The sequence below is a fragment of the Hypoxylon trugodes genome (genome assembly GCF_022578975.1).
Source record: "Hypoxylon trugodes strain CBS 135444 unplaced genomic scaffold F4822scaffold_5, whole genome shotgun sequence".
Taxonomy (NCBI): domain Eukaryota; kingdom Fungi; phylum Ascomycota; class Sordariomycetes; order Xylariales; family Hypoxylaceae; genus Hypoxylon; species Hypoxylon trugodes.
Window position 1 is genome coordinate 1,145,460 of NW_026250020.1, and position 12,910 is coordinate 1,158,369.

The 12,910-nt window shown below is 46.2% G+C and overlaps 5 protein-coding genes across 5 annotated transcripts; 4 read left to right on the plus strand and 1 right to left on the minus strand.

Moving 5' to 3' along the window:
- Nucleotides 1-173: 173 nt before the first annotated feature.
- F4822DRAFT_248131 (CDP-alcohol phosphatidyltransferase-domain-containing protein) lies at nt 174-2,214 on the minus strand. The gene is made up of 3 exons (XM_051454393.1): nt 1,320-2,214; nt 811-1,187; nt 174-757 (listed from the first exon to the last, which is right to left on the minus strand). The coding sequence occupies exons 1-3, from the start codon at nt 1,519-1,521 to the stop codon at nt 362-364; spliced, it is 975 nt and encodes a 324-aa protein (XP_051314263.1). The 5' UTR covers nt 1,522-2,214; the 3' UTR covers nt 174-361.
- Nucleotides 2,215-3,990: 1,776 nt separating this feature from the next.
- Nucleotides 3,991-4,716, plus strand: F4822DRAFT_402978 (uncharacterized protein). Its single transcript, XM_051458073.1, has one exon. The coding sequence runs from the start codon at nt 4,011-4,013 to the stop codon at nt 4,563-4,565; it is 555 nt and encodes a 184-aa protein (XP_051314264.1). The 5' UTR covers nt 3,991-4,010; the 3' UTR covers nt 4,566-4,716.
- A 122-nt stretch (nt 4,717-4,838) lies between these two features.
- Nucleotides 4,839-6,754, plus strand: F4822DRAFT_248155 (Orotidine 5'-phosphate decarboxylase). The gene is made up of 2 exons (XM_051454394.1): nt 4,839-4,879; nt 5,170-6,754. The coding sequence occupies exon 2, from the start codon at nt 5,402-5,404 to the stop codon at nt 6,551-6,553; it is 1,152 nt and encodes a 383-aa protein (XP_051314265.1). The 5' UTR covers nt 4,839-4,879; nt 5,170-5,401; the 3' UTR covers nt 6,554-6,754.
- A 363-nt stretch (nt 6,755-7,117) lies between these two features.
- On the plus strand, nt 7,118-10,571 carry F4822DRAFT_402984 (uncharacterized protein). The gene is made up of 3 exons (XM_051458074.1): nt 7,118-7,852; nt 7,927-8,664; nt 8,719-10,571. The coding sequence occupies exons 1-3, from the start codon at nt 7,709-7,711 to the stop codon at nt 10,150-10,152; spliced, it is 2,316 nt and encodes a 771-aa protein (XP_051314266.1). The 5' UTR covers nt 7,118-7,708; the 3' UTR covers nt 10,153-10,571.
- A 603-nt stretch (nt 10,572-11,174) lies between these two features.
- Nucleotides 11,175-12,798, plus strand: F4822DRAFT_402985 (uncharacterized protein). Its single transcript, XM_051458075.1, has 3 exons — nt 11,175-11,562; nt 11,618-11,752; nt 11,892-12,798. Exons 1-3 carry the CDS (start codon nt 11,547-11,549, stop codon nt 12,668-12,670), a joined length of 930 nt encoding a protein of 309 aa, XP_051314267.1. The 5' UTR covers nt 11,175-11,546; the 3' UTR covers nt 12,671-12,798.
- Nucleotides 12,799-12,910: the final 112 nt, after the last annotated feature.

The window sequence follows — 12,910 nt, forward strand, 5'->3', positions numbered from 1 at the left end:
CCTGTCATGAGCTTAACTCAACTCATTATTAGGATTATATATGTACAATACAATGAAGACAGCCTTCTAGGCTTCAGAGACATGTTCCCCGGTCTCCCCGGTTAAGCCACCCCCTTGATTAAGGAGAAACACATCCATCGAGTTAAAGATCCTTTTCTGTGCATCCCGTATCCGATCCCATGCAACCGTTTGATACGAATCCGTCCGGCCGCCCCTATGCCTAAGATTCGCTCCGTGAAATGAGACATCTCGTACAAATCAACACCGTGGGTCCACTATTTGTGTTCTGGGTCCGTTCCGGCCGAATCCTGGCCTTTCGTCGTACCTGAAATTTCCATATCATCTGCGTATCTGCCCTTCTTTACGCGTTTTTCCTATTCTTTCTCTTGGGTAAACCGGCTGCCCTTCGCGACTTCACATCACCTTCGGCCAACCATCGGCTTGCCTTGATAAGCTGAACGACATTGAGGAATTGTTTTAGTGCCATGATGGGGGCACTAATTCCAGCAATGATCCAAGGCCAAGTTGAATCCATCTTATTCGCACGTGCCATCTCGAGGGCGGCTGCACTATAAGGGTTGGTAAACAGCTGTCGAAGTACCGAACTGTTAACTTGCGCGCCGGTCTGGATGGCAGCGACCTTGGATTCGCCGAGGGGTTGGAGGAGCTGTGGCGACAAGAGCGGCGAAGAGAAAGAAAGTAGGTATAAGGCGATGAAAAAGGTCTCGTTAAGGGCGCAGCATAGGAAGAGGACGGTCTAACATCGTGTAAGTTTCAAATATCACACCAATTTGTGAATACCAAACGAACCTTGTTGGTGTAGTATATGTTTAGTAGCCAACTTCTTGACTTATCGACGCTCTTGTGGCTGGTATCTGAGCCACCCATAGCAAGCGTCGCATACATGTGCATGTAGTGACTTGCGAAGTCTATGGTAATCAGGCCTTGGAATATGATGGCCCATCGTGGGAATGCCGAGGACAAGAAGACAAGTAGGCACGAGGTCGTACATCGATCGGTTACCATGTCCAGGACCGCGCCGAACTTTGTAGACTGTTGGAAGTATCGAGCCGCATATCCGTCGAGGGCGTCCAGGAGACACGAGATGCTATAGAGTAGGGAGCATGTTCGAGGGTGAAGGGGCATATAGTAGAGGGATGCGATAGCTAGGACGATACGGGAATAACCTATTCGTTCAAACTTCAAGGTCAGCTTGAGTTACATTACTAAACATATACAAATACAGAATATAGAAGATAAGAGATTTGCGGCACAGCCGGGATAGGTGAAGTATCGCGTGAACAAAGCAAAACGCATACCTATAATATTAGGCCAGAATAGGAAGATGTTTTCGTGGGGATAGTCATCGTCAACTTTAGAATCTGACGAAGCAACGGCCTGGCCATTTCCGTTTCCGTTGCCGTTCATGGTAATTTCGTTCCCGGAGGATTTGGTAGGAGTGTCATCTGCAGTTGCGGCTGCTGCCAAAGCGGCCTGCCGCCTGGTTCTTCTTTCAGACATGGTGGCTTTCCCTTAAGTGGGATGAAATGGTGGGTGGTAAAAGGGATAGAATAATACACTAGAGGTAGGTTATGTATTTATTAGGAGTCGAGCTGAAATCTGATTCAGACTTTGGCACCCAGCTGAAAGGTAGTGGGTGGCTAAGGTGATACTCTCGTGGCGTAGTATGATATATGATATATGTCTATGGCTGTGGTTACGAAGTGTAGGTACCTACTCCGTAATGTATGGCGTATAATGTATGGTATGATAATCCTCCGTTAAAGAAAGTGGAATAAGACGGAGAAGCTATCAACCGATAATAAAAAATAATTGAAGGATGCGACCGCGAAGTGAATAGGGAATAGGGAAACGTCAGATGTGAATAAAAGAAGTGCTTGTCAAACAGGACAAATCACATAAGTATCAAAGGGAAATTAACAAGAAGGGTTATGTTCTGATGAGCTGATGAACTGATAAGAAGACGACCCTCTCGGCTTGGTCGGGAAGGACGGAGAGAATATTTTGCCAGTTGCCAGCGATCGCGTCAACCGCGAATAAGAAGAGGTAAGAGAGCTGTTCGAGGCTGTCAGACCCAGTAAATTATTTTTTTTCTGCTTAGGAACTGCGACTTAGGGAGATAAGGCTGCAGGGGTCATCTAACTTTAATTAGTCTAGCTTTTCCCTCTTATACCTAGGTACGCTAAGATAGACCCGTACTCCATACGTCTAGGTACCTGGGCATGCAGGCAGCACCTACGTAGTGCCTTAGCTAAGGTAAAATACGCCTGGGCAGGAACGAATTTAGATGTACATAGCTAATATACTTTGCTTAGATAGCCTGAGCAGCCCTGGAGGTGTACCTGCCTAGGTAGGTACTTAATATACTTGGTTTCATACAAGTAAATCGTAATTCGGGACGGGTCGATCAAAAACCTTACCCTCCACCTTAGGATTGCCTTCTTATGCTTGTCAGCTGCCTGCAGCTCTGCAACTTTCCTGCTTGCGTCTTCTCCCTTTTAAAAATGACCCCATGAATATTCAGTATTACCAACTTCATTGGACAACATTTCATTGAAATGTCGTGCTACAAACAATGTTCGCCCTGATATTATTATATGAGGACGCAAAGCTTGTCGCTGTTTGATAAATCGTAGGACATAGGCCGATCATCATGAATTGAGCGGGTACAAGACACAATCATATGGACTTCCATCACTATTGACCAGCCAGCCCTGAGTTAATGAATCCGTCCTTCCCGAGGAATGCATCGTGGCAACAACGGTCTTCCAGCCGCGCCGGTTTTCTCTGACCGACTGTACTACCCATCGAAATATATTCCATACGATTCCGGTGTTGTTGGCTTCCTCTTCGGCTTATCGCGATCATCTTGCATGCATACACAACATTCACCCTAGGCAGAACCCTAGCCGATGATGTCTGCCGCTGACACCAAAAAGAGGGTTTTCAGGTAACATTAGCTTACAAGATCTTGCAAGTCCAGTCTCGTGCCGACCCCCTTTAGACCCTAAAGAAGATCGGATTAGCAGTCTAAATTAGGAGACTGAACCGTTCTTTGGAGATGCTATAATATTCTGTAGGAATTCTACTACCTATGCGCTATCCTGGATGAGACCTTCGACACTACCTTACGAATCCTAGCGGGTTGACGCAGCGTGTAAGAGAGTCGTTGCAGTCTCGAAAGGAGTCAGGCCATTTCGTTATAGGATAAGGTCATTGGGCCTGTCCGCTTTGAGGCCGGTCTTGAAATAGAAAAGGATTTTATCGGGTCTGCATTTCGAGGAAGAAGGATGCGAACAGAACAGTTGAGGATTGGCTACTCACAGCTTCTTACGCCTCATGTTGGGGATACCCTTAAGAGACTGCTGTATTGGTACACGTATGTATATGGACATGCACCCGGTTCCAGCAGAGTCTCCATATCCACCTATTAGGCCTATTAGAAGACGAGCGGTGGGATTCTCAATTGACCTTGAGCTTGATGGCTGCCTACCTACATACTACATTTACGCACCAAGTATCAACTATCAGCGTATTTGCAATATGTAGTGTCCTGTACCTAGGTATTGGTCCAGGATTTTATTGTAATCTGTAAGTATCCTCTACTTGCGGGGTGGGCGTTTTTTTTTGCTTTTCGAGCCCACTTGGATTGGGGTTGCACATGCACTCCTATAAGTACCGAGTACTTCTTACATGGGTTCACTCACCCGATGGTGCATTCGAATCCTTATAACTTATGTTCTATGTACAGAACATGTAGGGTATATAGGGTATAGTATGAAGACGCTGGTAACTGTGATGCACTGTAACCATTCGAAGCCACCGAGTTCTTGTTCTCGGACCTTCTTTGAGAATACATTTACTAAAAAAGCCTGCTATCATCATCAACTTGTCTACTTTAAGGAAATGTACAAAATGATAAAGTATAACACTGCATTAACCTGTTGATGCAAATACTACATTAGGTAGGGTTAGGTAAGGTATGTTGTATGTACATTTGCTTCCCTCCTTCCTACCGACGGACAATTAATCGTCGCCCAACTTTTTGTCCTACAGTAAGTACCAGAGTACCCGGCTCGACCCTGATTAATTCGTTCCCACTTACCATTTTTACCTGCAATCCCACCCCCTACCATCTACCTAAATACCTAAATAATATCTACACGCACATAATCCCACCTATCCTATCCAACCTACATCACTCTCCCCACCGCCCTCACCATTATAAGCAAAGCTTATCACTATATTTGATAACTACCACTACTACCAACTACTACCAACAAACACCAATCGAACCAGATTTAAAACCTGTATTTGGTTACGGATTTCCAGTCGAATATAATAGAAATCAACCAGCCTTATTTAGGTGTATTTACGTTGTGAATAACTTGGACTTAAGGATACCTGCCAGTGCCAACAAACATCACTCACTATCCACTCTTCGAAACGGCAACTTTTTCTTTTTTTTTTTCTGCTTTCTCCATTTCTCCCCATTCCTCGTTGATCACCGTTTACTCTTTCCACCCTCAATTCCAAGAGGCTGAACGTGAAAATCTTGGTTGTCAATTTGTTCAAGTCTATGGTTGGTAGTTGGCGAATAGGTCCAAGGCGATTACTACTACTAAAGTGCCTCCAATCTTGATCTAATTCGGACCCGAGTCCAACATACCAATTTTTTCTGATTCTAGCAAACAATCGCAAATAGGTCAAATAGGCCCGAACACCCCCAAGGTTTCTCAAGTTTCTAGAGGAGAACGGCATATGCACGAGACTGTCGGTCAGCTTTCAAGAGTACGAGAGCGGTCTACTGAGTAGCAGCGGGAAGGGCTTGTGTTTCTCTGCGTCTTCCAGCTTTCAGGTATGCTTGCTCGGATCCCCCTTCATGAAGACCCTGTCCCTTCGTACTCACTCACCTTGCTCGCATTTGGTTTCCTACTTGCCCACCTATCGTTTACTAGGTATCATATAAAATAGTATATTTGGTCCATCTTCCCACACCCTATATGCATAAACACATATATATCAGAACTATATCAGGCCATAAAAAGAGCAAAAAGATCCCACCACTCGGTCCCTCTCGCGGAATCATCTCGTACTTCCCGATAGATCTGCATCTCAACTTTCCCATAGCGAACTGACATCATCCAGCTCCACTACGCCCAGGGTTCTCGCCCAACCGCCGATCGCGCCCCGATAGACGATAGACCCTCGTCGGCAGAACCTGACCGGGTCAAAGTGTACGCCGGATCTTTACTAGCCCACAATTATTTGTGGTCGCATTCACTATCCTATCCCCTAGGGATTTCGATTTCTACTTTCCTGTGAAGAAAAACAAAGTAAATAAATAATATCAGCAAGAACTGCTGACAATCATTCTGATATGTGCGCCGCTCGGGATCGCCACCCGACATTCAAGGCGAGCTTCGCCGAAAGAGCCAACAATGCCTCCCATCCACTCGCCAATTACCTCCTCCGTTTGATGGAATTGAAGAAGTCGAACCTATGCCTCAGTGCCGACGTTACGAACGCCCGCGAACTCCTCGCCTTGGCCGACAGAATTGGTCCATCTATCGTCATACTTAAGACACACTACGATCTCGTCGCTGGATGGGATTACAACCCACAAAATGGCACCGGTGCTAGGCTGGGTGCTATTGCAAGGAAACATGGGTTTCTGATCTTCGAGGACCGGAAATTTGGCGACATTGGTAGTACCGTTCAACTACAATATACGGCCGGCAACGCGCGCATTATAGATTGGGCACATATCGTTAATGTTAACATGATCCCCGGCAAAGCAGCCGTGACTGCACTTCAACAAGCAGCCGCGCGATGGCGTTCACGTGTTAATTACGAAGTGAGGACGTCCGTCTCCGTCGGTACACCCGTTTCAGATTCATTTGATGGCGAAGATGACGAACAGGGCACACCAGCACCTACGTCTCTGTCTGCACCAAAAGAACCCCCACCTTCGTCGAGCGCCCGCACCGACTATAACAATGGTAGAAAAGGGAGCATAGTGTCAATCACCACCCTCACACAATCCTTCGAGCCCGTGGATTCGCCCCGCTTCTCCAATACTATTGCCGAGGGGGACGAGCTTGTATACGCGGGCATTGAAGAGCCTCCTTGGGAGCGAGGGCTCTTGATCTTGGCGCAGATGTCCAGTGAGGGAAACCTTATGACCAACGAGTATACACAAGCCTGTGTCGAGGCCGCTAGAGAGCACAAGGACTTCGTGATGGGTTTTATTTCGCAGGAGACGCTCAACACCGACCCAGCGGATACCTTCATCTCCATGACACCAGGATGTCAATTACCCCCTGAAGGAGACGAGGAAGATGGAGATGTTGCAGGTGACGGTCTTGGCCAGCAATACAACACGCCCGCTAAACTTGTTGGTCTGTGTGGTAGTGATATCATCATCGTTGGACGAGGTATTCTCAAAGCGGCATCACCACCACAGGAGGCTGAGCGTTACCGAAGAAGAGCATGGAAGGCGTACCTCAACCGGATAGAGCAACATGCGTGAGAATGAGTAGAAGTGTCTCACCTCATACCAAACGGATCTATATCAAGCATGGATGATACAATTTCGTCCCGGAGCCTGGCGTTCTTTTGGCTTTATACAAGATAGTCATCGTTATGATTCGGGTTATATGGCCGAGCAAAAACTTGGAAAGTTCTTTGATGAGAGTAAACATACTATATCCAATTATACACAACGAATTCTATTCCATTTCTTGGTATGCCTTACGTCTCGCTAAGGTCGTGATAAAACATGTGGACTGCACCTAGGTATATGAAGATGAGTGGGTAGGTAGGGGCTGGGGTTGAATATACCCGTGTAAACCAATTCATCTTTTTTTTTTCAAGATCTTTTTATTCACTTTTACTTACTAATCTCACCTAAGAATACTATTCCTGAGAATTACTATATGGAATATGGAAGAACATAGAGATACGAACCAATTGCGTTAACAAATAATCCGCCCAATATTGACTTCGTGACTCGGGGATTAGGGGCTTTAGGTAAGCTATACAAGCGGTAAGCGTCGGGGACAACGGTGTTAGCGGGGAAAAACCCGTAGTAATATGGGGATCGTAGCGGTACAGTCATCCACTATGGGAACGCTAATTGAGACGCTAACGGATGCCAAACTTCCAAGGTCGTCACTATAGACAGTGGGGGTTTCCACTTCCTATTGCCACATACTCTATAGAACGGGAACTACCAACTACCACCTTTTATTTTGCTACTACTAAGCGAGGAAGGAATGATAGTAACAATTTCCAGGTGGTAAAAAGGTAGTTGCGGTTTGCGTAGGCAGGTGAGAGTTTACATACTATTAGTAAGAAGGAACTTGCATCTCCGTCCTGTTCTGCGCTATCCCTACCTATTTCGTACCCAATCGCACCTACCAAGGTTATACAAATTGGATGGTTACAGGGCAGGCACATGCCGGAGGGGCCTGTCTGGCAAAACTTTAGAACCAACCTTGAACCTTCTTTTTCGCAAGACCTTGCCGTACGATTTCATACACCGCGCAAACCCGTGGGACTGCTCAGTCAGGTCCAACCTTCCCATCCAATCTACAAACCGCCCTCTACCACCTTTACCACCTACCCCTCAACTCCAATCGGGTCGCATCTTTTCGAATTACACTAAACTGTTACTATCACCACCATGTCTGCCGCCGAAGTAGCTGAGGATGTCCAAATGGATATAGACGACAAAACGACGACGCCCGGGGTTCGCGGTAAAGCGACGCCTCGCAAACGCCGAAGAATTGTCATTAGCTGTACCGAATGCCACAGGAGGAAACAGAAGGTAATAAGAAAGTCGCAACACTATTATCATTGCCATTTTACTACACGTTACATGTTACTAATGTTATTCCCCAGTGCGATCGGAAGATGCCATGTACGAATTGCGTGTCGCGAAACAAGGAAACCTCTTGCCAGTACGAAACTGGAACACCGCTTGCGAAGCCCGATCGGAAAGGTTCCTCACAGAACAGCAACGACCGTTCGCCCGAAGCGATCGAGAGCATACCCATTAAAACTGCGGATTTCGGATATTCTTCCAACGGCGCATCGACTCTTGGAATATTACGCAAGATAGATGGAAATGGCGATATTTTGCCGGGGATGCCGTCGGAGAGCTTCGATGGAGCTAGCTTTGGTCTCCGCGAACGATACAAGACCTTGATCCGGTTATTGCCATCCAGGATGTACGTCGAGAAGTTGGCGGATATCTATTTTCGTGATATCAATTGGCAGTATTTCAGCATCGACGAACCCGTATTTAGGGAGTTGATGGAGAAGTGGTACAGCATGCCATTCAACGTTCTAACGACTGCAGGCCCACAAGCTTTAGATCCGATGCTGAGGGCTTTCCCAGCTCTTCTCTTCCAGGTCATAGCCTCGTCTCTTCTATACCTACCCGAAGGAACCGAGGAGACTTTCGAGTCGTTAAAATACACGAGCAACATGACATTCGAGGATTTGGCGTTTGACTACAGCGAGTCGGGTGTTTCTATAATGTCGCTTCTGGGAAAACGTCAAATGTCCATCATGACCGTGCTGGCTGGTTGGGCGAGAGCCGCCTTCCTCAAATATACCGGCATGGTTACTGAATCTGTGAGTAATCGCGCACATGCCTGAGCTATATCCACTATTCTGACCTCCTGATAGTGGCATCAAGTGGGGACCAGTATTCGAGATGGACAAGAAATTGGCTTGCATCGTGACCAGATGGATCCCCAACCGACCTCAGAAGACTCGACAGAAGAGGCATTAGAAAAGATGTGGATGGCGCAACTGCGACGGAGGGTTTGGATGACACTTCTCGGATGGGATGTACACACGGGCGCCGTCCTCGGCAGACCTACTAGCGTAGACTACCGTCTTTTGAACCGGAGTCTTCCGGTTGACTCGATCATCCCCAAGGATAGGAGGAAATCCCCTATAGTGCAGCGTGGCGAAAACGACCCACCGACGCCTCTAACGCGTGCTTTGTGGTCCTGGGAGCTCTTGCGACCGTTGCGAGATATTCTTGACCTAGAGAAAGAAGGGCCATTCCCAAAAGATTTCTCTAAAGTCGAAAAAATCCACCAAGAGTTGTTAGATCAGCAAGCCAGGACCCCGCCACCATTCCGTATGGAAAATCCAGACACGCGGTTTGATGACCAACCAGAATGTTGGTGGTTGCCGTATGTGCGGCCGACTCTACCCCAAATTACTAATTTTAACATAATGGCGCTACACCGTCCATATGTTTTCACCCGACATACTAGTCGCCACGAAGCGCTCAAGGCGAGTTTGGGCATGCTCGACGCGCAAAGAGTGTACTTTGCTCTGCTGAAACCGCAGCAGCACAAGACGTTCACGCTCTTTTTCGGCACATTCGATGCTATTATCATGATCGCATCGATATACATCTTATTTCCGAGAGAGCATGGGGAGATGTTGCCAACGGTTTGGCAGCATTTTGAGTGGGCCATCGAACGTTTCGATAAGATGTCTAGTCGGAATCGGCTCGCGTCAGCCGCATTAGGGGTTCTGCGCGCGATTTACGTACGCTTCAAAAAGGCCGTAGGTTGTAGTGTTCTGGCCAAAAGCATTAGTGAGGCAAATGGTAACTCTACAAGCTGTAGTGGAACATCTGGGAGTTCTTCTGATATGCAGACGCCTGGTTCCCAGTCTGACCTTTCTTCGCAGAACCCAAGCACTGCATCAAGCAACAGTGCTTCTTCAGCATTGCCGACAATAGCAGACCGAGGTGGAAGCGTTAGCTCTAGCGCGGGATTGACGCCGGGGTCGGGGGCTGATAACAATAACATATTCGCAAATGCGGATTGGTCGCTACCCACCGACTTTGACTTCAGTTCCATAATGCCCATGTATCCCTTGGGTGATATCGCGTATAATGATTTGACGGCTATACCTGCTAATGATGGGGCACCCACAACTTGGCCGGAGACGTTTCCGACTACGATGGCAGGGACGACCGGTCTTGCGCCGAGTGCATCGGCCGGACCCACGGAGGAACAGTCAACGTGGCAGTTTAGCGGCGAATTTGACACGGGCGCTTTGTGGCCCTTGTTGAACCAATTCCCGACTTATTGATGATTTAGTCAGCTTACGAGGTTAAATGATGTATGTTTTTGGATATACGAATAGGGATCAAGCGTTGTTGAAATAAAACGAAAAAAATATTATTTATAAGTCATGATATCACCCTTGCCGTTAATTCTTGGTAAGGGGACTGGAGTTTATAAAATGCTGTCTTGACGCTACTACGCAAGTCCGAAGTGAATTGTATTTCCGATGCTATGTACTTGTTCGTTTTGTATGTCCCCTTTGGGGGGGGCTGTAGGGCAGATAGCTTATCTCCGAAAGTAGGGGGGTGTGATTGGTGAGGGGGCTTATGTCCGACGGCTTTTATGTACTTTCCTGGATGGCCTGCGCCTATACGGCGTTGGGTGAATAAGGATGGAGCTTGTGGTGGCTTCAATTTGGAGATACCATTATTATATTTATGAGCGTGTTGTGGATAATTACTCAAGTATATATATGTGTGTGTTCTTCATTCTTTAAGAAGATACCTCCTAGTTGAAGTTGTTTCTCATCTACCTAGGTTAGATATTCTCTCTGCCAGTACATATTCGCTTACTAATTAAACATCAAGCTTCGCACTTCCCCAAACGTGTGCTGTGCACCTATTATATGTCGTCACCCAAGGCACTTTAGGTAGATGGGTGATAGATAATCGTAATTTACTAAGGACTCTTATGTTGATTTGATTTCATCGTCGTGGTCGTTCGAGTACCTATATAGCCGTCGAACTCTCTACAGCCTTTGCCTACGGCATAAGTAGGGGAGATCTGTAGATGTTGGCACTATTTCTATAGGGGGTAACACAAGGGGTTGTAAATAGGCGGTATAACTACCTGGGTATGTAACGAAGGGAAGGCAACGTCATTTATAACACACATATTGACTAAGATTACATTGAAAGGTTGGCGAGTCAAGATTCTGTGACATACATAGTATACCTAGGTACCTAGGGAGGCATATACGGCGGGATCCCAAGTGCCGGGAGCGATTTCCCCCCAAAAAAAAAGCCACAGTGGCTGATCTACGTGACTACAAACCAATGAAAGCTAGTTTTGTGTCTAGGGAGCCGCTTTAATAACTAGGTAGGATTACACGAAATGCATCTTCCCGAGAAGCTTTGAGTATGACAAGCATTTGGCATGTATTTCGACCTCTAGATTAACTACCCAGGCATATAAGTTAACAGACATAGAATTATAGCGCGGAGGATGATTAGAAGAAATCCTAACATTAAGGGATACTTAAAACATTACAGAAAATATAATATACTCCTCTCTTGCCTACTAAGTCTTTCATACTCCATAAATACATGAGAATATATTTTCCTGCTTGCTATTCTTAACGTACTTTTATCGTCTCTCAATAAGGCTTTGCTACAATACAAACATATCGGCGCACAAGAAATGGCAGGCTTTACAAGTAAGCGAACAAAGAACCCTACTATGCTCCAAGTGGTCTACTAAATATCAGATAGGGTTAATCGTTAGAACTCTCAAAATCTCTAGCATATGCTTGATCTTCGTCGACTCTCTTGTCAACAGTATTGCTCGACCCATCGCTATCTGTGAGCACTTTATTGATAATATCGCGCTCTCCAAGAAACTCGATGGTACGATACAGTTCGTATTTCCTTTAGTCCAGCTGATTATGACGATTTCTCTTATTTCTAAACTGAAATCCCCCCACGAATGTCAGCTGAGACCATCAACTGTTGATTGATACGACACTAATATGTTTGTTTGACCTAGTGCTTAATATATTGATCTTCATTGCGTGCTTAATACTGTATTTCAGAATCTCTTCCCCAGCCCGGGGGAGAGGACGCACACTTCCTGAGCAACAACGGATTATCACATGCGTTAAATATCGGCATGTTTTTGGACAGTTACCAGATAGGGGTTCTGGGATGCATAATGCTCCATTGAGTTCTGACGGCTATAGTGCTGCCTGGAAGAAGACGTTAAGGATTGCTACGGAATGTGTGATTCAAACTATGATTGTACACTATATCGACCCATCACCAATCACACCAAGTGCGACATCTTCCCTCCAGCCATTATTGCAATATGATTTTGAAATGTGGGTGAAACAATCAGGATCGTTGCGAGCGGCAAAGAAACATATGGCTCGGTATAGGCCGGAGTTGGGAGAATCAACCCGCGCAACGAAGAACGAGTGGACAGCAGAACAGCGCATCGAGGACATCCTCGCGATTCTCCAGAGCAAAACCTCACGCCAGGCAAGGGCAAACAAGCCTACCGAGACTAAAACAACTGGAAATTTTAGCCTTGCTGAATATTTTAAACCTAACTACAGTGAATGGCCAAGCTTTCAACGTGGGTATGGCTTGTACCACGAACTGAGTGGAAACATTCATGCCTACTGCAAATTTCATGATGTCCAGGAAGATATATTTTGGAAATCGGATGGGCATTATTTCGATTGGCTTACACCAAAGGACGACGAGATTAACCATGACACCGGGAAAGTGGATTGGCCCCCTATTCCGGAGAAACAGAGGTCTTAGGCCATAACACGGTTAAGGGAGCTCGCCAAAAGATGGAGAGGACGAGACTGGTTAATTTTCGTCCATGTATTTACATCGGCATGTGAGATATACCATAGATGGTGACTATATGGTTATCCTATTGGTTCACCGCTAGACTTGTGTATCACGGTTTCTCCATACGTGTCCTGATTTGATAATAATATCTGCAGTGCCATGACCGTAGAGTGGATGTGAAAAGGCTATATAAAATATCCTTAT